This window comes from Panthera tigris, chromosome B3 (genome assembly GCF_018350195.1).
Source record: "Panthera tigris isolate Pti1 chromosome B3, P.tigris_Pti1_mat1.1, whole genome shotgun sequence".
NCBI classification, from domain to species: Eukaryota; Metazoa; Chordata; class Mammalia; order Carnivora; family Felidae; genus Panthera; species Panthera tigris.
In genome coordinates this window covers 74564158-74585896 of record NC_056665.1, presented here as the reverse complement: position 1 = coordinate 74585896, position 21739 = coordinate 74564158, and the positions used below count along the sequence as shown (strand labels likewise).

Genomic DNA, 21739 nt, shown 5'->3' with positions numbered 1-21739 from the left:
GAATCTATTATGTGCCAAGCCTGCTGTATCAGGAGTGTGGCTCTCTGGACGGAGGACAGAGAATACTGAAAGGACAACTATTGGTCTTTGATTGCCCAGCACGCTTTCCCACTTCATATGGTATTGGCAATCTAGTAACCTGGACTTCTTTGAACCAACCTGGACTTCTTATGATTTGGGTGGGACTGACCCCAGTCCACCCAAAGTAGGAATGACCTAGGCTTAATCAGTCATTCAACATCTAGGTCACAGTGGTTCATTAATTTAAACCAATACGTATTAGGTGCAGGACTTTTGTTAAAAACATTGACAGGAGAGGGGCGCCTTGGTGGCTCAGTCGTTTGGGCAACCAACTTCGGCTCAGGTCATGATCTTGCAGTTTGTGAGTTTGAGCCCCACATCGGGCTCTGTGCTGACAGCTCAGAGCCTGAGGCCTGTTTCGGATTCTGTGTCTCCCCCCCCTCTAACCCTCCCCTGCTCACGCTCTGTGTCTCTGTCTCTCAATAATAAATAAACATTAAAAAATAATTTAAAAAAAAAACATTGACAGGAGAGATGAGCTTTATCACACTGAGCATTTTTGTAATTTAAAAACAGATGCTAAAAATCCCTAGGAAAGAAGGTGTGATGATGAATGGGTTACTGTATGGATTTAGTAGGTAGGAGTCATGCTCTCTTACCGTCTTGTGTATCCCTCTACCATGGCACTTACCAGACTGGATCCTGATCACTGCTGTTTCTGTCTCCTCCACCAGACCATCAGCCCTCTGAGGGAAGGAGACACATCTCTAATACGTTTGAGCATACAGACAAGGGTCTACATACACTTCTACTAAAGAAATTATCCTCATGAACTTAGCAGCAACATGGAAATGAGGCATTGGTGGTCTTATCACTGGGGATTCAAGTTTCTGGACTCTAGTACCTTTACAGGTTGATACCACAACCTTCAGCCCCAACCTGGTACCTTTGGTTTCCTATTCTGGGAGGAACAAGTGGTCAGGTCTGAGTCAACTGGTGTGGGTTCTGATGTGGTCACAGCACGATTCTCACACAACCACCCAGGGAACACCATCAGACAGAGGGAGTGGGGGCAGGGAAGCTTTCGTAGAAAGCCATCGAAGATGAAGCACCACAAAACCAAAGGGGAGTTCAAGGTCAATGAGCCCATCTCCACCCGCTTCCTCTGGTGGGAGCTAAAAGAGAGCACAGAGAAAGCACCAGCATCTCCGACCTGAGCAGCCTTCCTGGGAAGATGCAGCCTCTCCTGCTCCTGCTGGCCTTTTTCCTGCCTTCTAGGGCAAAGGCAGGTAAGTGACCACCACAGCCCTCAGAGGCCCGACCCCATCCCACCGTGGGTAGAGCTCTCCTGCCCCTTCTGCACACCCCTGATCCATCTATCCACCAGGAACATTCGGAACCCCAGGCTTCATCCTGCCTCACACTCTCAAGTATGATGCTGAATTAGCTACCAGCAGGAATGGCCAGGGCAGAAGGCTGGTCTCCAGAAGAGCCAGGGGATACTGTCCCCTCCCCAGGCTCTACCTTTGCCATCTGGAAGTGGAACTTTCCTAGCAGAGGATGAGAACTGGAAGAGAACATAATAAATCCCCCTGAAAAGGGAAGAGTAGGCCTGGCTTCTGAGTGAGATGAGCCAGGTGCTTCCTGAAGCATCTGCTTGGGAGAGAAGCCCGGTGCTCAGCTGCAACCAGAGTTCGTGGGATCACTGTCCCCACAAGATTGCTGTGGCCTTTGCTCTGTCCCAAGTCTCCTCATCCCTTTCTCCAACTCTGCTTTTCTTCCCAACGTGTTAGTGGCTCTCCTCTTTCATTTATTTGGGTCCTTTCCTTTTCCTTTTTTATCAAACCGGCTAGTGGTTTATCAATTTTGTTAATTCCTTGAAAGAACGAGCTTCTGGTTTCATTGATCAGTTCTACTGGGTTTTTTTTTGTTTGTTTGTTTGTTTCAATAGCATTGATTTCTGTTCTGATCTTTATTATTTCCTGTCTTCTGCTGGTTTGGGGTTTTATTTGTTGTTCTTTTTCCAGCTCTTTAAGGCATAAGGTTAGGTTGCGTATCTGAGATCTTTCTTCCTTCTTGAAGAAGGCCTGGGTTGCTATATACTTTCCTCTTATGACCGCCTTTGCTGTATCCCAGAGGTTTTGGGTTGTGTTATCATTTTCATTGGCTTCCATGAGCTTTTTAATTTCCTCTTTAACTTCTTGGTTAATGCATTCATTCTTTAGTAGGATGTTCTTCAGTCTCCAAGTATTTGTTACCTTTCCAAATTTTTTCTTGTGGTTGATTTCGAGTTTCATAGCATTGTGGTCTGAAAATATGCATGGTATGATCTCAATCTTTTTGTACTTGTTGAAGGCTGTGGCTCTCCTTTTTCAAAGATGAGCTTGGAAGACCTAAACTTCCCTGCTTTCCAGAATCCTACCAGCAGTAGCCCTACCGTCCCTCCTCCAAGAGGCTCACTGGGGAGCCACGCCTTCAGGCAGCCAACCAACACTTACTAGGCACCTGCTCCATGTCATGCCCTAGGAAATAGACTATGTCAGACAACATCTAGATCCCTAAACTTAAGTCCTAGCCACTGGAAAAGCAGCAACATCCTAGACTTCACAGGATGACAGGGGCCTTAGAAACTCAGTTGAAACAAAGCAAAGTCAGGAAAGGAGTTTTCAGGAGCCTCTAGAACTTGGCTATCCCAAAGACAGGTATGCTCACCTCCAATTATATGTAGAAGATAGATTCACAGACCAAGACTACTACCCATCCCTTTCCCAGAGGAGGAAGTTGAGGCCCCCTCCATGGCCCTCCCAGATCCAGGCCACACCTGCTCTGTGGATTCAGTGGGTGCACAGGAGCAGAACAGATTTTTCCTTCAGGGGAGATCATCGGGGGACATGAGGCCAAGCCCCACTCCCGGCCCTACATGGCATATCTGTGGATCCAGAATAGGGAAGTGTGCAGTAAGTGTGGTGGGTTCCTGATACAAGAGAAGTTCGTGCTGACAGCCGCTCACTGCTGGGGAAGGTGAGGAGCAGCAGCCAGCACAGCCCTGAAAAGCCCAGCAGGGAGCCCTGCCTTCTGCAATGGGAGCTCCCAGGGCTCCAAGGAAGACCGGAGTCAGGAGGGCTCCTGAAAGGGAGTGAGGGAGGGCCGTACATTGTGGGGAGAGGGGAGGCCGGAGCTAGGGGCATTGCTGAAGAGCCGGGGCCTGCATTGACCTCTGAATGCAAAGTCATGCAATTTCACATGTTTCTCTGGGGAACTGTCCCCTGAGAACCACCGGCATGGTCAGCAACGGCTCCAGAATCCTACCTCAGCTACTGAGAAGCAGAAGGCACAGACAGCTCAAACCTGGGCCCTTCTGTTGCCTCAGTTTCCCCTCGGCTCCAATCCTGCCCACCCCAGCTGCCACCTGCCCTCATGGATCCTGGGCTAGGTCCTGTGACCCCACACCCCCACACCCCACTCTGCTCTCGTGCAGCTCCATCAACGTCACCCTGGGGGCCCACAACATCAAGAAGCAGGAGAAGACCCAGCAGATCATCCCCGTGAGAAGAGCCATCCCCCACCCAGACTATAATCCAAAGAACTACTCCAACGACATCATGTTACTGCAGGTAAGGAGACCTCCCCACTGCCCTCGCTCTCCTGGGTCCACATTGTCTCCTCTCCCACTGGGACCTGTCCCCTCCTTCATACCTGGCCTGGCCACCTGACCAGTCTCAGTGGCTCAGGGGAGAAGGAAGACAGGGCAGCCGCATAGAGACCACTGACTGAGCTGGCCCCTCTTGCTTCTTTCCATCAGCTGGTGAAAAAGGCCAAGCTGACTGCAGCTGTGAGGCCCCTGGGCCTGCCCAAAGGCAAGGACAGGGTGAGGCCGGGACAGGTGTGCAGAGTGGCCGGCTGGGGACAGATGGCCACGGGAAGATACCCAGACACACTGCAGGAGGTAGAGCTGATCATGCAGGAGGATCAGGAGTGCAAATCCCGCTTCCCCAATTATTACAACCACAAAACTCAGCTCTGTGTGGGAGACCCAAAGGAAAAGAAGTCTTCCTTTCAGGTGAGCAATGGATCCAAACGCAGTGCTCCTCCAGAAGGAGGGATTGGCAGCACTCTGCCCCATGCCGGGGCACCGATGTTAGAAAATCGTGCGCCCTGGGCGTGCAGTGGTGAGAAAAACAGGGGGCTCCTCATAGCTGGCACCCACCTGGGGTACTGGGCTCCTCCTCCATGCTGAGGAGCAGCCCCGCCCACCTGCTTTGGGGGAGGGGGGTCTAAAGAGGAGAGTGAAGCCAGCAGTCCCCAGCAGAGGATCTGGGACCAGGGGAGGAGAGGGAGCTGCCACCTGGGGTGAAGTGAAGCAAGGACCATGTCCAGGCCTGCCCTGCCCTCAGACTTCCTGACTTCCCGTGAAGGCCACGCAAAGCACCCTTCTCAAAGGGGCTGGGGAGGGCGGTGTGGGGGGTGAGGTTGGGGAGTGGGCACAGGGAGGGCAGGGACAGCAGGAGAGCTGGCTCACTCCTTCCCCATCTCCGTCCACAGGGGGACTCTGGGGGCCCTCTCCTGTGTAACAATGTGGCTCAGGGCATCGTCTCCTATGGACCAAAAGATGGGGCACCTCCACGGGCCTACACTAAAGTCACAAGTTTCCTGCCCTGGATAAAGAAAACGATGAGAGGCCTCTTCCTGCAGGAACCAGACTATTTGCTCTGAAGCTGATCTAGAATCACACTGGGGAGGGTGGGAGGGAAGGTGCCAGCTGTCAAATAAATGTCTCTCAACTGAGTGTGAAGGGCTGGTTTCTTGTGTGTGTTTACTGACCCTCTTTCCCTGGCATCCACTCTGTGCTTAGAAGGCCAGTGACACAATTCTGCTGTTTTCTGTTTCCTCTTCTTCCTCCTCCCCCCCCCCCTCAACCCCATGAAAAGTTCCTTCCAGCTCCCTCTCACCCACACCTGTCTCCCCAGAGCTTGCCCTTCTGCCAGGGCTGAAGCTGGGCACCATCAGGAGAAAGCATGAACCTTTCTGGTCCTGGAGCTCAGGGTGAAGTTCTTACCTCTTTCCCCTGTGTTCTCTGGCAGGGAGGAAAGATAACAACATGGGTCCTAGAAACCACGCTTGCCCAGTCTCAGGCTGTGGCTCAAGGACATAGTCCCCCAATGGGAAGTGGAAGGACATTTCTCTCCCACAAACAAGGATGCTGGCACAGAGTGGGGCTGGGTCTCTTGAGTAGCTCTTGATCCTCATCTCGACTGAGTTCCCTTCCCTGACCTCTTCTGAGCTCAAGGGCCAGCTCAGCCTCTAGTCTCCTGGCTGCCCCTTCTTCTCCATACCTCAGAGTATTCCAAACCCCTGGGAGTGTTCAGTGGCCACAACTCCTGTCCCCTCCAGACAACACTGATCTGAGCCGGCCCCTTCCTCATATCCCTTCCACCTAGAACACCCAGAGTTCCAACAGGGCCTCGCCACTGAGATGTCAGCCCAGTCCACGCCCTCAGAGAGAGGGGCATCAGAGGCACCTGCCCTGTGAGGGCACCAGACAGGGTCCATGGAGGACAGGGCTGGCAGGTGGCTCTCCAGAACCCTTGGCCCCATCGATCACCTGGGAAGGGCCAGCTCAACTCCTCACATCCAGCCCAATGTCACCCCCTGTGCTCAGGGTCCACTGGCTGTCTAGTCACTCCATAGCCTAAGTCCCTCTCCACCTGTCCCTCTCGTCACTGCCAGCCTCTAGGCTGAGACTCCCTGCTGGCCACCCTGGGCTATGTCAGCCTTTTGAGTTTGAAAGGGCTCTTCTCTGCAGTAGGACTGGAAAGCACAATGTTTTCCATCAACCAATAAACAAATGCTGATTGAGCACTTACTACGTGTCAGGCATTGATTGGGGACATGCAGGAAACATAATGCAGGCTCTATCATTTGAGCCCAGGTGAATCCGACACTGTTGAATTTCACCCGAATCATCTAACCCCTTCTCCCTCCTTCACACCTGTCCACACGGCCTACATCTCTATGGGAAGTCCACCTGAATCAAGAATTTGTACTTTTTTATTATTGCTGGTCACAGTCTGTATACATATTATCACATGTGACTCTAGAACAGCAGTACATAGATTTGGAAATGACTTTAGTCATTCAGCGTCTAGACATGAAGTTACCAAACTCTGTTTACTGTAACACCCTCTATACCTAGGGGACATTTGCTTCAAAAGCAGCCGGTATGAATGTCATTGCATAGATTCAAATGGTAGAAAAAAAACACGTTATATATTTGCCCAAAGGCAATTTAAGCTTAAGTTAAACACCCATCCAGTTGGACGGGCCAGTAACAATCCCAGTCATGACTGCAAGACCCTTCCTGTGCAGACTCAAACTAGAATCAGGGAGGCTCACGTGGTCTGGAAAAATGGGAGAACCACCACTGCCCTTTAGGCCCATGGTTACGTAGTTGCATCCACAGACCCCAAGACTGCCTAGACTTTTCCACATTTGGTAGTTTGTGGCTTGGAGGCCACGATATAGAGGCTTAGATGTGATTTTTTGCTGAACGAGGATCTCCCTATGCTGGGCTTACCTCACCAGACACCCGCAAGAGCCATACCACCAAGGTCTTACCACTAGCGTGGGCACTGCCTGGGAGCTGGGCCTAAGGTCCCAGCTCTGGGCTGATGGTTTAGCCTGCACCAAAAAACGTGCACCAAAAATACACAACACCATCCTCTTTTGTGACACGGAGTAAACACTCTGGGATCATGTAACCCTCAAAGGCATGCCCTTTCACATCTTATGCACAAAGCCTGAAGCAACACAATCTTTTAACGACCTCGAGTACTTTTGCAAGGGAAGAGCGATGAGATCACACAGCTTCTGATTTGGAGCTGAAAAAAAATCCCTGCATCGAACGCATACTAAGGACCTGGTTCCTTGATTAACAGAGACAAAAGGAGGGGTGCCTGGGTGGCACTATCAGTTAAGTATCTGACTTTTGATCTCCGCGCAGGTCATGACCTCACGATTCGTGGGTTCATGAGTTTGAGCCCCACATCATGCTCTGCACGGATGGTACAGAGCGAGCTCGGGATTCTGTTTCTCCTTCTCTATGCCCCTCCCCCACTTGTTCTCTCTCTCTCTCTCTCTCTCTCAAAATAAATCAAGTTAAAGAAAAAAAAGGAAAAAACAAAAAGGAAAATGCAGAAAGCAAAATTAAAAATAGTATTCTTTAAAGTTTCCCAGCCACCTGCATATTCAGTTCACATAGTACGTCTGCTTTGAGGAAATGGTTCTGTGGTTTAAAACAAGCTTGAGAACACTTGTTGTAGTCTCTCATCCTCCCTCAAGAGATGAGGGAGAGACAAAGTACCAGAAACAGATCACAACTGACTAAAGGGACCAGAGTTAGGACAGCACCTGGACTGAACCCAGGCCTCCTGACAGCCAGGCCAGGAAGAAGCCTTACATGACGGGGATGCCTGGGTGGCTCAGTTGGTTAAGAGTCCAGTTCTTGATTCTGGCTCGGGTCATGACTTCAGGTTCATGAGATCGAGCCCCAAGTTGGGCTCTGCACTGACAGCATGGAGTCTGCTTGGGATTCTCTCTCTCTATCTCTCTCTCTCTCTCAAAATAAATAAACATCTTTTTTAATTTTTCTATAAAGAAGCCTGACATGTTTTCTAATGCCCAGTCTGTGATGAATTATCAGCAACCCTGAATAAAAGATGAGCTTCTGCTCAGACACCTCCCTGGAGAAAAAGCCTGTAGGCTCCTGTGGCAGCCATTCCTTGACAAGTATTCAAAACATCTGCCTTGGTAAAGCTGCAGTCTATTCATGGGCACATTCGGATGCAAGTAGGTGAGCACCTTAACGTGCCAATTCCTTCAAATCTCCTTTGTCTGGGGAAAAATCCCTCAACCCCCAACTCAGAGGAAACAATTCTTCCCTTGCTTAAAAATCTCTGTGATGAAAATTAAGAAATAAAACAAAATAAATTAACTCTGTAAAGACCTCAAGGAAGTGCCCCTCGTCCCCAAGATCTCCTTTCACTGTCCTTCTTTCCCCACACACCCACCAGAAGAGTCAGGCCCCAGTGTGACTGGAGAGAGAAATGCAAAGCCAGTTTCTGGTGGGGGATAGGCCTGAGGAATGCCAAATCTTGCTCATTTGTTTCAGGGAGGGGCATTGGGATGGCTTGGCCTTCCATTACCACACTTTGTGGACTTAGAGAACTTACAGCTTTATTACCAATCTGTATCGCACACGACACTGCTTTTGACCAACCAACATATTTCACCACGAGAGAAGGGCAGCCATGGGTTCCTTTTCATCACAGGCCTATTGCTGGATGGCATTTCTCATCCCCAGAGTCAGGAACTTCAGTGAGTCTCAGGTAGGACAAGGAAAGCCACATCTAAGCACATAATAGTCAAATTGGTATCTGATAAAGATCAAAAAATGAAAGTAGAGGGGAAAAGAAGATACATTACTTTACAGGAAACAAGAAGCATAACAATGAGCTTCTTCCAGATAATAATAGAAGTCAGAAGACAGTCAAATAACATTTTTTAAACAGTTGAAGGGGAAAAAAAGAAATAGGCAATGTATTTCTAGAATTCAACCTGGAATTCTAGATCCAGTGAAAATATTGTTAAAAGTACAGGCAAAATGACTGTTATTCAACATACTATTGGAAGGCTTAGCCTCAGCAATCAGACAACACAAAGAAATAAAAGGCACCCAAATCGGCCAGGAGGAGGTCAAACTTTCACTCTTTGAAGATGACATGGTACTCTATATGGAAAACCCTAAAGATTCCACCAAAAAACTGCTAGAACTGATCCATGAGTTCAGCAAAGTCGCAGGAAATAAAACCAATGCACAGAAATCGCTTGCATTCTTATACACCAACAATGAAGCAACAGAAAGAGAAATCAAGGAATCCATCCCAATTACAACTGCACCAAAAACCATGAAGTACCTAGGAATAAATCTAACCAAAGAGGTGAAAAATCTACACACTAAAAACTACAGAAAGCTTATGAAAGAAATTGAAGAAGACACAAAGAAATGGAAAAAGATTCCATGCTCCTGGATAGGAAGAACAAATATTGTTAAAATGTCAATACTACCCAAAGCAATCTACATATTCAATGCAATCCCTATCAAAATAACACCAGCATTCTTTACAGAGCTAGAACAAACAATCCTAAACTTTGTATGGAACCAGAAAAGACCCCGAATAGCCAAAGCAATCTTGAAAAAGAAAACCAAAGTGGGAGGCTTCACAGTCCTGGGCTTCAAGCTGTATTCCGAAGCTGTAATCATCAAGACAGTATGGTACTGGCACAAGAACCAACATTCAGATCGATGGAACAGAATAGAGATCCCAGAAATGGACCCACAAACATATGGCCAACTCATCTTTGACAGAGCAGGAAAGAATACCCAATGGAATAAAGACAGTCTCTTCAGCAAGTGGTGCTGGGAAAACTGGACAGCGACATGCAGAAGAATGAACCTGGACCACTTTCTTACACCAGACACAAAAATGAACTCAAAGTGGATGAAAGACCTCAATGTAAGACAGGAAGCCATCAAAATCCTCGAGGAGAATGCAGGCAAAAACCTCTCTGACCTTGGCCACAGCAACTTCTTACTCAACACGTCTCCGGGGGCAAGGGAAACAAAAGCAAAAATGAACTATTGGGATGGGACCTCATCAAAATAAAAAGCTTCTGCACAGTGAAGGAAACAATCAGCAAAACTAAAAGGCAACCGACAGAATGGGAGAAGATATTTGCAAATGACATATCAGATAAAGGGTCAGTATCCAATACCTATGAAGAACTTATCAAACTCAACACCAATCCAGTGAAACAAACAATCAATGAAACAAAAACAAACAATCCAGTGAAGAAATGGGCAAAAGACATGAATAGACACTTCTCCAAAGAAGACATCCAGACGGCCAACCGACACATGAAAAAAATGCTCAACATCACTCATCATCAGGGAAATACAAATCAAAACCACAATGAGATATCACCTCACACCTGTCAGAATGGCTAACATTAACAACTCAGGCAATGACAGACGTTGGCGAGGATGTGGAGAAAGAGGATCTCTTTTGCACTGCTGGTGGGAATGCAAGCTGGTGCGGCCACTCTGGAAAACAGTATGGAGATTGCTCAAAAAGTTAAATATAGAACCACCCTACAACCCAGCAATTGCACTACTAGGTATTTATCCAAGGGATACAGGTATGTTGTTTCAAAGAGGCACATGCATCCCAATGTTTATAGCAGCACTATCAACAATAGCCAAGGTGTGGAAGGAGCCGAAATGTCCACCAACAGAGGAATGGATAAAGAAGATGTGGTACATATACACAACAGAGTGTTACTCGGCAATCAAAAAGAATGAAATCTTGCCATTTGCAACTACATGGATGGAACTAGAGGGTATTATGCTAAGCGAAAGTAGTCAGTCAGAGAAAGACGAACATCATATGACTTCACTCATATGAGGACTTTAAGACACAAAACAGATGAACATAAGGGAAGGGAAGCAAAAATAATATAAAAACAGGGAGTGAGAAAAAACATGAGTCTTAAATATGGAAAACAAACAGAGGGTTGCTAGAGGGGTTGTGGGAGGGGGGAGGGACTAAATGGGTAATGTGCATTAAAGAGTCTACTCCTGAAATCATTGTTGCACTACACGCCAACTAACTTGGATGTAAATTAAAAAAATAGATTAAATTTTAAGAATTTTAAAAAAATAAAGTAAAGGCCAAATGAAGACATTTTCAGGAAAACAATGATAAGAGAACTGTTGCCATCAGAACTGCTTTGCAAAGAGCACTAAAAGAAGTTCTTTAGGCTAAAGGGAAATGATCCCATTGAAAGCAGGAAGGGAAAAAGAGAAATAAAAGTGTGAAATGTGACTTAATATAAAAGCTTTTATGTAAATTTCTTTTAAAGATTATTGATTACTTTAGGCAAGAATGCTTTAGGAATTATGGCATATTGTAAAATGTATGACAAAAATAACTCAAATGGTGGGAGGGCAGTTAAACGGAGAGACATCATTACAAGGTTCTTATGTGCAGTGGCATAACATCAATTCAAAGTAGAGACTGTGATACGTGAGGAGTCGTATTGTAATCCTAGAGTAAATAAGATAAAATATACAGGTATAAATAAAAGCCAACAAAGAGGACAAAATGGGACACAACAAAAGAGGGCAGAAAAAGAAGGACAAAAAAACAAAGACTAAGTCACACCAATACAAATCACTATCAATAAGATATTCTTCAACCAACCCTATCAGCAGCTCCATTAAACATAAAGAGAGATTGAATACTCTAATTAAAGGGCAGAGATTGTTAGTCTAGCTAAGAAATGCCAGACCGAATTTTGTACTATTTACAAGAGATACATTTTAAATATACAGGCATAGATAAGATGAAAGTAAAATTATAGACAAAAAAATATACATCTTGCTACACAAATTTAAAAAAAAAAAAAAAAAGCCTTGCCCTTGGCGTATGCTATTTCCCTTTTAAAGGCAGCCCCTTCGTGCCAATGCAAACCTCACTATACCCAACTGCTCTGATGAATTGCACCAGACTGCCCCCTCAGTGGAGGCCCCTGTCTGCCTCCTTGAGCTCTGATACCACCTACTAGGCCAGTCCCTGATGTGAATATCCCCCTCACCGCACTTAGGCGTCTACTTCCCGAGCTGGGCTGCCCTCCTCACCTCACGTTTATTCTGCCATCCCAAGCTGGACTGCCCAGTGCAGGGCGTCCAAGCCCATGTGGGATAAGGGGGAGGGTGTCCGCATAGGAAGCCTGGTGTGGCCACCTTCCCCACCTCGCAGGGGCTTGAAAGCCGTCTTTTGGTTCACTCTGGCTCCCCACCAGCCAGAGTCACTGTTGACTTTATTGCTTCTCAAGAGAACTGGGATCAACATGTTTAGAAGCAACAATATTTTCAATTCCATTACTCCCTTCTTGTTATCCATTATGGGGAGACCATCAGAAGAACCCATTGAGCAAATACTACAAGGATATGAGAATATAGCTCTCCAGACAGTGGTGTGAGGATCCTGTTCTAGCTCCCTGGCACTCATTGCCCTTCACACACTATCAGGAATTCATTTCAGAGACCCAACCCTCTTCCATCCTCAATACACTTGGTTTCGACAGAGCAGGCCCCAATCTGTCCAAAGGCTATAACCTCGACTTATAACCTGAAACCGATCAGTGGTTTCAAGTCCTCTGATCAACTCCACCTGCCCCTAAAGTCATGTGGCAGATTGTCCTTTACTATGACTGACATTGTATGTCTCCCATCCCGCAGGCTCTTCTGACATGACTGAAACACTCCTCCCCCTCAGAAGTGGGTTCTATATGCCTCTTCCTTTTTAATATGGGTGGAGGCTTTTGATTGCCCCCAAGAAGCTGAATTTGGTAGAACGGATGCCGTATGACTTCGAAGTCTGGTAAAGAAAGAACACAGCTTCTGCCTGGCTTGATCTGGGGGACATCCTCCCTCTGGGAAAGCCAACCACCACGTTGCAAGGAAGACTAAACAAGCCCATGCAAAGACTACATGAGAGGACCTCATGGAGAGGAGCTGACATGCCAGTAGATAACCAGTACCAACCACTGGGCACTGGTGACTGAGCCTTCAGGTGATCCCAGCCTCCAACCTTCAAGCCTCTCCTGACACCAAGGGGAGCAAAGGGGAGCTCTCCACGCTAAACCCTGAGCAACTTGCAGATTCATGGGAAAAATAAATGGTGGTGGTGGTTGTGGTCGTGGTGGTGGTGTCACTGCTGTTGTTTTAAACCACTCAGTTCTTTAGTAACTGGACCAAGCCCTCTTCAACATGACTCCCACACCATTCATTCTGTCCATCTCTCTAGCCATGACCTTCACCATCCTTATCAGATCACCGATGATTTTGTCTCCTCCACCAGAAGCAAGGAATCTCACCCCCAATACCCCTGAGTCTCACTCGAAAGGGGCCTCCATAAAAGATCGTCCTGACGGGCTAAAGAGAGCCAAGGAAGACGAAACATCTTGGATCTATCATCATGAAGCTCAGATTTCTGCAGCTCAGAGACTTGCTGCTCTCTGATGGGACATTTTTAACCACCCCATCTCTAGCCTGTGGTTCCTGTTTTCAGCTGGTGTGGTCAAGAGCTACGGATACCAATATGGTGACTGATAAGTTATTTCACTCAGTCCAGGACTTGATCAGACAGCAGTAGGAGGCACTCAGAGGGAGGAGCCTTATGTGATAAATACCACAACACCAGAGAAGAACACCAGGGAGAGGACACTAGGACGAGGCACCAGCAGCTCCGACCTGGGCAGCCTTCTTGAGAAGATGCAGCCGCTCCTGCTCTTGCTGACCTTTCTTCTGGCCTCCAAGGCTGAAGCGGGTGAGTGACTGTCCCCACCAGCAGAGGCCCAGCCCCATCCCACCATGGCTCAGCCCTGCCTACATGCTACACTCAGGCACATCCAAGCCCTCCTGAGTGTTCATCCCGCATCAGATCTGCCCACCTCACTCAGAGATGGGCAGATCTGAAGCGGGATGAACCCTCAGCAGGAATGGCAGGGCAGGGGGCTGATCCCCAGGAGGGCCCGTGGGTACCATCCCCTTCCCAGGTCCTAACCTAGTCATCTGGAAATTGGGTTCTTTTACAAAGGCATCTGAAAGAAGGTTGGAAGGTAGGAATGAGAAATGACTAATGTCTCAGGAAAGGGCAGCTTGGAGAAGGGGACTGGCTTCTGTAGTCAAAGTAACGCCTACTAACTTTCTAACCCAAGGTGTTAAAATATACCCTCAACCTTCACTCATTTCTCCAAGATTTGGCATTCTTATGCTGTCCACGAAAGAAGTCGAGGACCCAGTTGATCTCACAGTTGGTGGCGTCCTGGTCCCCATAACACTTACGTTGGACCATTTTTGTTTCAAGTTCCCTCTGGTAATCTGTCAGTCACAATGGGCACAACGGCTTTGGCAGGCCCCGTATTCCCTGCTACTTAGAACCATGACCAGCCCTCATCGAGAGGCTCATCAAGAACCATTGTTTCAGGCGGCCAAGACATTTATTGAGCACCTACTACGTGCAGGGCTCTGGCAAAGATCAAACGCAACCCACAATACAACATGAGCATTTTGAGCTCAAGTTCCGAACATGACAAACGTGGAGCAGTTCATTAAGGTCTGGGAAACAAAAGGGGAGAGAGGACCTAGGTACATTCAGGGAAAGGATTTTCCAGGATCCATGAGGATTTCACTGCTTGCTCCAAATGCAAATTCTGTCTGCCACCCTATGTGTCTGCAGCAGGAAATAAGGAACAAGGCTCCTCTGCTCTTTGTCAGAGGGAAGATGTGAGTCTCACGGCTCATGTAGCAAGCCAGGAAGGCTGCCTGAGGAAGCCTTCTGGGTTGCTGCTGGCTACTAGGGACTGTGCTCTCCACCACCCCGACTCCCACCTGCCGCAGTTTCTCTGCATCCAGCCTTCGGCTTCATGAGCACAGCAGGCAGGGTAGAATTTTTCTTTCAGGGAAAATAATCGGGGGCCATGAAGCCAACCCTCATTCTCGTCCCTACATGGCATTTCTCCGGATCTACAAACCAGACAACACCTGCAAACAGTGCGGGGGTTTCCTTGTACGTGAGGATTTTGTGCTAACAGCAGCTCACTGCTGGGGAAGGTAAGAAGGGACACCTGGAACCCCGCCCTTCTGTGACACCTCTCAGGTGTTAACTGTGAGGTTAACTCCTGCCCAGCCTGGGCTGCCAAGAAGCAGAGGGCACAGAGATGCTCAGCCCCAGGGCCCCATTGCCTATAATTCCTCTCCAATTCCAGTCCTGCCCTGCCCCGAGCTGTCCTGTTCCCTCCACGGCTTTGAGACTGTACCTCCTGTCACCCCACCCCCCACCCTGCTCTGTGTGCAGCCTCATGACTGTGACACTGGGGGCCCACAACATCAAGAGGAAGGAGAGGACCCAGCAGATCATCCCCGTGAGAGAAATCATCCGCCCCTCAGGCTACACTTCTGAAACCTTCCTCAATGACATCATGTTACTGCAGGTAGGGCCCTCGCTCCACTGGTTCTTGTGCACTTTATTCCTGGGGGCTTTGCATTCCCTGGGACCTCATTCTTCTCCCTCCTTCCCAGTATGACCTTCCACTTGACCCGGGGCTGTGAAGATGGCAATGCCATGACTGTCCCCGGGCTCTTTGTGACTATCGGTAGATTACAATACCTTTCCTCCGGCACTCAGCTGTCAAGAAAGGCCCGCCTGGATGCCAACGTGAGGCCCATCAGGCTGCCCAAAAGGAATGTGTGGGTGAGGCCAGGGATGGTGTGCAGTGTGGCCGGCTGGGGACAATTCAGAATGGACAGCTCCTCCGGGGCAGAGAAACTGCATGAGGTAGAGCTTGAAATCCAGAAGGATGAGCAATGCATGTCACACTACAATCACCTGTATAACCCCGCCACCCAGATGTGTGTGGGGAACCCAAGAAGGAAGAAGTCTGCCCTTCAGGTGAGATCCCCAGTACTGTCCATGCCCAGCCCTGGGACAGCCACACTTTGAGAAGAGGCAGTGAGAACTAGCCATATCCCTGTCTTCAGCCTTTCCATCCAAACCCATCTCTGGCCCTGTGTCTGTAGCAGGGGTGAGAGACTGTCCCACAGCTCCTTATGGGCAGAGGTTTTCTGAGGGAGAAGAGGGAAGGGAGTGTAAGGACCAGGCTGGAACCCCAGGACCAGGTGAGGCCACAGGCCTACCCTGGCCCTGATCTCACCCACAGCCCCCTAACAGAGACCACCTATCCCCAGGGACAGCAGGGAGGTAGGACCAAAGAAGGGTTGGCTCAGCCTTTCCTCCCTCTGCCCACAGGGAGACTCCGGAGGCCCCCTTGTGTGCGACAACGTGGCCCAGGGCATTGTCTCCTGTGTAAAACACTGTGGGACACCTCCACTTGTCTACACCAGGATTTCAGGCTATATGCACTGGATAGAAAAAATAATGAGACACTTCAGCCCACCAGGACCAGACTCAGACGCCTCCAGGATCAATCCATCCACCTTCTCTGGGGCAGAGGCCAGAACTGCACTCAGCAAAGGGGGTGGAGAGGAGGCCGCCAGGGACCTAATAAACTTCCATCTCTAGTGGAAATTAGATTCCTCCCTTATTCACCAAAACAACATTCATTCGTTACGGCGACCATTGGTTCACATTCTCTAGAATAAAAAGTTTTGCTGCACTGAGACCCAGCTCCTTCCAAATACACCTCCCAGCGCCACAGCCCCCTGCCAGGCTGACTGTTAGCTCCATCGGGAAAAGGGAGACACTGTCCCAGGAAAAATGACCCTCTTCTAGAGCACCCTTCTGTCTCATCCATATTGCCCTCTACCTCCTCCCACACCTACACTCCCACCCCATCCTACCTCAATATGGCAACATAAAGGAATCCATTTGGAAGGAGGACCACCTCAGAAGCTCTGAGATAGGGGGCCACTTCTCCACCCTAAGAGAAATGGGCGAGAAGATTCTGGAGAGCTGTAGCTCTCCCCATGCAGCGCTCCCTCCCCAAATCAGGGTGGCAGCTTGGAGTCTGAGAAGTTTCAAGAGGACCCTTCGGTACTCCCAGCCTAGCCCGAGTGCCTGTCACAGCCTTGCCATGGTCGCACCCTCTGGTGTGCTGCAACCCATCTTCCATGGGCTTGAATGACCTTCAGGTGCTCTTCCATCTTGGTCTAATCCAGCCTCTTCCCACCTCCCACAGATTCGCGTGTGTGTGTGCATGCGTGTGTGTGTGTGTGTGTGTGTGTGTGTGTACGTGTGAGTGTGCCTCCAAAGGAAACTTATTATAATAAAAAGTTGTGTTTCAAAGGTATCCTATTATTTCAAAGGTGTCCTATAGCTTACAGCTTATCGAGTAAATTTTTTCTCCCATTTTTCAACCATCACTAAGTCTCTTATATAAGAATGTATTCAGAAAAGTAATCTCATTTTAAAAACACCCACCTTAGGGGCTCCTGGGTGGCTCAGTCAGTTAAGTGGGTGACTTGGGCTCAGGTCACGATAACATTGCTCATGAGTTTGAGCCCCACATCAGGCTCTGTGCTGACAGCCTGCTGTGGAGATTGCGTCTCCCTCCCTCTCTATCTGCCCCTTCCTCACTCAGGCTCTGTCTCTCTCCATCAAAAATAAATAAACATAAAAAAAAATTAAAACCACCCACCTCAGGGGCACCTGGGTGGCTCAGGTGGTTAAGCCTCTGACCCTTGATTTCGGCTCAGGTCAGGATCTCATAGTCCTGATCCTTGCTTACAGCCCAGAGCCTGCCTGGATCTTTCTCTCTCATTCTCTCTCTCTCTCTCTCTATCTCTCTCTCTCTCTCTCTCTCTCCCTCTCTCTCTCTCTCCCCTTTACTCTCTGCCCCTCCTCCACTCATTCTCTCTCCCTCTCAAAAGAAATAAACACTTAAGCAAACAATAACTAAAAAAATAAAAGAAAACCCCCGCCTAAGTGAAGGCAGCCTGAAAAGAAGCGGTTTGCTGAATGTCTGCAATTGATGAGTGTGCTTAGACTGAGGGGAAAGGTACACTCAGCACAGATTCTTGGTCTGCCCCTGGTGACCATCAGCATCTCAAGCTCAGGAGCCATGCCTCTCATGTCCCCGCACCCAGCTAGCTCAGTAATTATTCATGGTTTCCTCAGAAAGGAAAAAGAGCCAAGAGCCGAGAAATAAAGACATTCTTGTCTCGATTCAGTCACCGAGTGGCTTCTGAGGTACCAGCCCTTCTGCGGGCTGCAGTCCCAGCCGTCACTTTCTTGTTCTTTCTTCTCACGTTCACCTCGTGACTCAACAGTGGGAGTGCAAGTGTGGAGGCAGTACCGTTGTCACCCAGCCCAAGAAAACCACTTTGTATGACGACGCCCAGCTCTACAGGAACACAAGTCGAGGAGGCCTAGACAGTCAGTGAGCCACCTGTCCTTCATTCCCCTCGGGGCTTCACCTCTGGAAGGAAGAAAGACAGGCTGCTCTGACCTGGGCAGAACTTCAGGGAAGATGCAACCACTTCTGCTTTTGCTGGCCCTTCTGCTGCCCCTTGAGACCAGGACAGGTGAGTGACCAGCCCCATTCCAGAGGACTGAGCCCATCCCACAAAGCCCCCTGTAAGTCCTGACGCTTCTGCCCAGTGTGGCCCTGGATTGTCCTCCTTTGAGCCCAGGAATTTTCTGAGCCCCGGCTCCTATCTCAAACCAAGACTGACAGGTCTGATGCTCGACAGACACACTCAACAAGGATGGCCAGCAGGAAGGGTACTCCTTAGAAGGTTTGGTAGGGGTTAGCCTTTCTCTTATGGCTTGGAAAGTGGGTTGTTTGTAGAAAGACATTTGGTAGGTGATATGAAACTACAAAAGACAGGCATTGAAATTGCTTGCTCCAACCCAGGAAAGGTAAGCTCAGACCAACCAGCTGCAGTAGAGGGTGTTGTCCCTGGACTCAGCTTTAAAAGCCAATTAAATTTCTCAGTGCTCTCCACCTGCTCCATCCTGCCCACAGAGGGTGATCTCAGCAGCAGCTAGATGACTGTACCCCAACCTCAGTCCCAGGCCCGTGTAACCCATTGTCAGCGCCACCCACCCCTGCCTTCCTAGGCCCTCGGCTGCTCCACTGTCTTTGCCGATGCCCTCCCTGATTCCTGCGGCCTTGAATCCCACCAGCCCTCTCTCTCCATCCAACCTCAGCCAAATGCTAATTGAAAGCCGTTCGTTCATGCAACTTAAAAACGTCTACTGACACCTTAGGATGTGCGGGGCCCTGGAACATGAGGATATCAGAGAATCCAACTCCATAAGGCCATAGGTAGCTTATTAGAAAATGGCACCCATCAGGATGTTAGCAGAGGCTCAGACGGGCCCGGGGGGACTCACTGAGAAAGAAGGCATCAGGGGAGTCCTGTCCACAATCCTCTGAGATTCTACCATCTTGAAGGTAGATCTTACCTCCCCCACACACTTGTCTGAAATAGGATGTGGAGAACAAGCACTGTCCCTTCTCAGGGGGGTTCTGAGGCATGAGGTTCAGGAAAGGTCCTCCGGCTACAAGGAGAACCTGAGAAGACCATCAGTCACCGCCTTCTTACTCTTTCCCTCCTGACCACAGCTGCCCCCAGTCACCCCATCCACCAGCCTTTTCTTTCAGAGGAGATCATCGGGGGCCATGAGGCCAAGCCCCACTCTCGGCCCTACATGGTATTTGTTCAGTTTCTCGTCGGGAACAGCAAGAAGAGGTGCGGCGGTGCCCTTGTGAACGAGGACTTTGTTCTGACGGCTGCTCACTGCTTGGGAAGGTGAGGGGCAAAGACCCCTAGGGGGACCCCTGCCCTTCCCCCCCAGGGCTGCAGCCCAGGGGGCCATCCGAGGCTCCTGGTCACTCAAGCCTATGAGAGCTCATCAAAGGAGCCAGCTGAGAGTGTGGCTGGGGCAGAGAAGGGCTGACACATAGGACAGGTGAGCTTTGGAGTCGGTGGATCAGATGTGAGAGTAAGTGGCACAGTGGAGAAGAGATGGACCACACCAGGCAAATAAAGCAGCAGTGGAGGACGGAAGCATGCCCTAGCACCAAAATGCAAACTCACAGTAATTTCATGATATTGCTTGAGAGCAAAAGAGAGCTCCCAGAGCTCCTACCCTCAGTGTCATTGAAAAAAAGAGAATCCAGGACCCATCTGTCACCTCTATGTGCCCCTCGGCTCCAGTCCTGCCCACCCCGGTTGTCACCTGACCTTCCTGGTTCCTGGGCAGAGCTGTGTCCTATGACCCCACACTCCCTTGCCCACTCTGCTCTCCGCACAGCTCCATCAACGTCACCCTGGGGGCCCACAACATCAAGAAGCAGGAGAAGACCCAGCAGATCATCCCCGTGAGAAGAGCCATCCCCCACCCAGACTATAATCCAAAGAACTACTCCAACGACATCATGTTACTGCAGGTAAGGAGACCTCCCCACTGCCCTCGCTCTCCTGGGTCCACATTGTCTCCTCTCCCACTGGGACCTGTCCCCTCCTTCATACCTGGCCTGGCCACCTGACCAGTCTCAGTGGCTCAGGGGAGAAGGAAGACAGGGCAGCCGCACAGAGTACCTGGGCCCAGAGACCACTGACTGAGCTGGCCCCTCTTGCTTCTTTCCATCAGCTGGTGAAAAAGGCCAAGCTGACTGCAGCTGTGAGGCCCCTGGGCCTGCCCAAAGGCAAGGACCGGGTGAGGCCGGGACAGGTGTGCAGTGTGGCCGGCTGGGGACGCGTGGCCATGGGCACTCTAGCAACCACTCTGCAGGAGGTAGAACTGATCGTGCAGGAGGATCGGGAGTGCAGATCCCGCTTCCGTGGCTATTACATGGGGGCCACCCAGATCTGTGTAGGAGACCCGAAGAAGATGAAGACCAGCTACAAGGTCAGGCTTCCAGCATCTACCTAGACAGGCCCCAGGGCTGAGGAACCTAGGGAGGTCCGGGGTATGGGAGTGGCTGTGCCTTCATGCCTCAGCCTGAGAGCCTGGGCAGCTGGGTCTACAAATCCAGTCTTCAGTTCCCCACCCCTTCCAGTGGTCCCCTGTTGGGGGAAGAAGGCTTAGTTTCCTCACAGCAGCCTTGTCACCCGTGTTTCCCTGAGGTTTGGAGAGAAATGTTTGGCCTGGGTGGTGCTGGGTGGAGAGAAATGTTTGGCCTGGGTGGTGCTGGAAAGTGCCTGGATGGAGTGCAGGGACTGAGAGAGGGGACAAGGTCTGCCCAGCGCCCAATCTCCCATGCAGCCCCCTGACACAGACCCCCAGCCTCAGGGCAGTGGGGAGGGCAGGACCACCAGGAGTGCAGTCACCAGCCCAGTCCTTCCTCTCTCTGCCCACAGGGGGACTCTGGGGGACCCCTCGTGTGTAACAACGTGGCCCAAGGGACTTTCTCTTATGGAAACGGGAATGGGACACCTCCAGGGGTCTTCGACAAGGTCTCACACTTCCTGCCCTGGATAAAGAGAATAATGAAGCACTTCTCTCAGCAGGCGTGAGGCTAACTGTCCTCTGTGCTTGGCCACCTTTTCTGAGGCAGAGGCAAGAACTCCTTGGGGCTCGGGGGATGGGGAGTGGGCACTGCAGGGTCATAATAAATAGATCTCTAGAGCGAGTATGGCTGCGGTCTTATTTATTCACTGAACCACTTTCAATATGCAGCAACACTGCCCCAGGAAGTTTTCTGCTGTCACTTACAGGTTTTGCTTTCTCCTTTCTCCCCCAGCCCTCAGTCCTCCCTAAACCCTTTGCTGCATAGTTTCTCATCAGTTTCTCAATAACACCTCTTTGGGGCTTAGCCCTCTGCAAGGGTTCAGCCTAAACTCTGTTATAAAAGGACAATCCTCTCTCCCCAAAAATTATCTTTCCTGGGCCATAAAAATGCCATAACTTCTCTAAGCCAACCACCATCACCAACCCCACAATTTGGTCAGTAGAAAGGGAATAACTCCAGGGGACCATGCCACAAGCATTCCATTTCCTGTTTCCAGGGGGGGGTCTTTCTGGGGCAATGGGGGCAGGTTTCTCCTACAGCCAAGACTTTCTGCAGCTTAGGAGGCTGAGATGAGGCCCCAGCCCCACCCAGGTTTCACTTTTCTGCACTGCTCAGG

General features: G+C 49.7%; 3 protein-coding genes across 4 annotated transcripts; all 3 read left to right on the top strand.

The window, feature by feature from the left end:
* Positions 1-1118: 1118 nt before the first annotated feature.
* Positions 1119-4783, top strand: LOC102957957 (granzyme B). The gene is made up of 5 exons (XM_007098105.3): positions 1119-1310; positions 2895-3042; positions 3500-3635; positions 3824-4081; positions 4564-4783. Exons 1-5 carry the CDS (start codon positions 1256-1258, stop codon positions 4732-4734), a joined length of 768 nt encoding a protein of 255 aa, XP_007098167.2. The 5' UTR covers positions 1119-1255; the 3' UTR covers positions 4735-4783.
* Positions 4784-13414: 8631 nt separating this feature from the next.
* On the top strand, positions 13415-16269 carry LOC102967670 (mast cell protease 1A-like). The gene is made up of 5 exons (XM_007098065.3): positions 13415-13469; positions 14605-14755; positions 15000-15135; positions 15330-15593; positions 15951-16269. Exons 1-5 carry the CDS (start codon positions 13415-13417, stop codon positions 16221-16223), a joined length of 879 nt encoding a protein of 292 aa, XP_007098127.1. The 3' UTR covers positions 16224-16269.
* Positions 16270-17828: 1559 nt separating this feature from the next.
* On the top strand, positions 17829-21268 carry GZMH (granzyme H). Of its 2 annotated transcripts, none has more exons than XM_007098066.3 (5): positions 17829-18184; positions 19231-19417; positions 19923-20058; positions 20262-20519; positions 20972-21268. In XM_007098066.3, exons 1-5 carry the CDS (start codon positions 18130-18132, stop codon positions 21125-21127), a joined length of 792 nt encoding a protein of 263 aa, XP_007098128.2. In that variant the 5' UTR covers positions 17829-18129; the 3' UTR covers positions 21128-21268. The 2 variants fall into 2 exon arrangements, with proteins under 2 accessions (XP_007098128.2, XP_007098129.1); XM_007098067.3 differs by having other exon boundaries at positions 17832-18184; positions 19270-19417.
* Positions 21269-21739: the final 471 nt, after the last annotated feature.

Bases quoted from the DNA above. Each gene is read 5' to 3' on its own strand.
- LOC102957957 (XM_007098105.3), top strand. From the start codon at position 1,256: ATGCAGCCTCTCCTGCTCCTGCTGGCCTTTTTCCTGCCTTCTAGGGCA. The intron at 3,043-3,499 runs GTGAGGAGCAGC...GCTCTCGTGCAG, and splicing joins GCCGCTCACTGCTGGGGAAG to CTCCATCAACGTCACCCTGG. The intron at 3,636-3,823 runs GTAAGGAGACCT...TCTTTCCATCAG, and splicing joins ACGACATCATGTTACTGCAG to CTGGTGAAAAAGGCCAAGCT.
- LOC102967670 (XM_007098065.3), top strand. From the start codon at position 13,415: ATGCAGCCGCTCCTGCTCTTGCTGACCTTTCTTCTGGCCTCCAAGGCT. The intron at 14,756-14,999 runs GTAAGAAGGGAC...CTCTGTGTGCAG, and splicing joins GCAGCTCACTGCTGGGGAAG to CCTCATGACTGTGACACTGG. The intron at 15,136-15,329 runs GTAGGGCCCTCG...TCCGGCACTCAG, and splicing joins ATGACATCATGTTACTGCAG to CTGTCAAGAAAGGCCCGCCT.
- GZMH (XM_007098066.3), top strand. From the start codon at position 18,130: ATGCAACCACTTCTGCTTTTGCTGGCCCTTCTGCTGCCCCTTGAGACC. The intron at 19,418-19,922 runs GTGAGGGGCAAA...CTCTCCGCACAG, and splicing joins GCTGCTCACTGCTTGGGAAG to CTCCATCAACGTCACCCTGG. The intron at 20,059-20,261 runs GTAAGGAGACCT...TCTTTCCATCAG, and splicing joins ACGACATCATGTTACTGCAG to CTGGTGAAAAAGGCCAAGCT.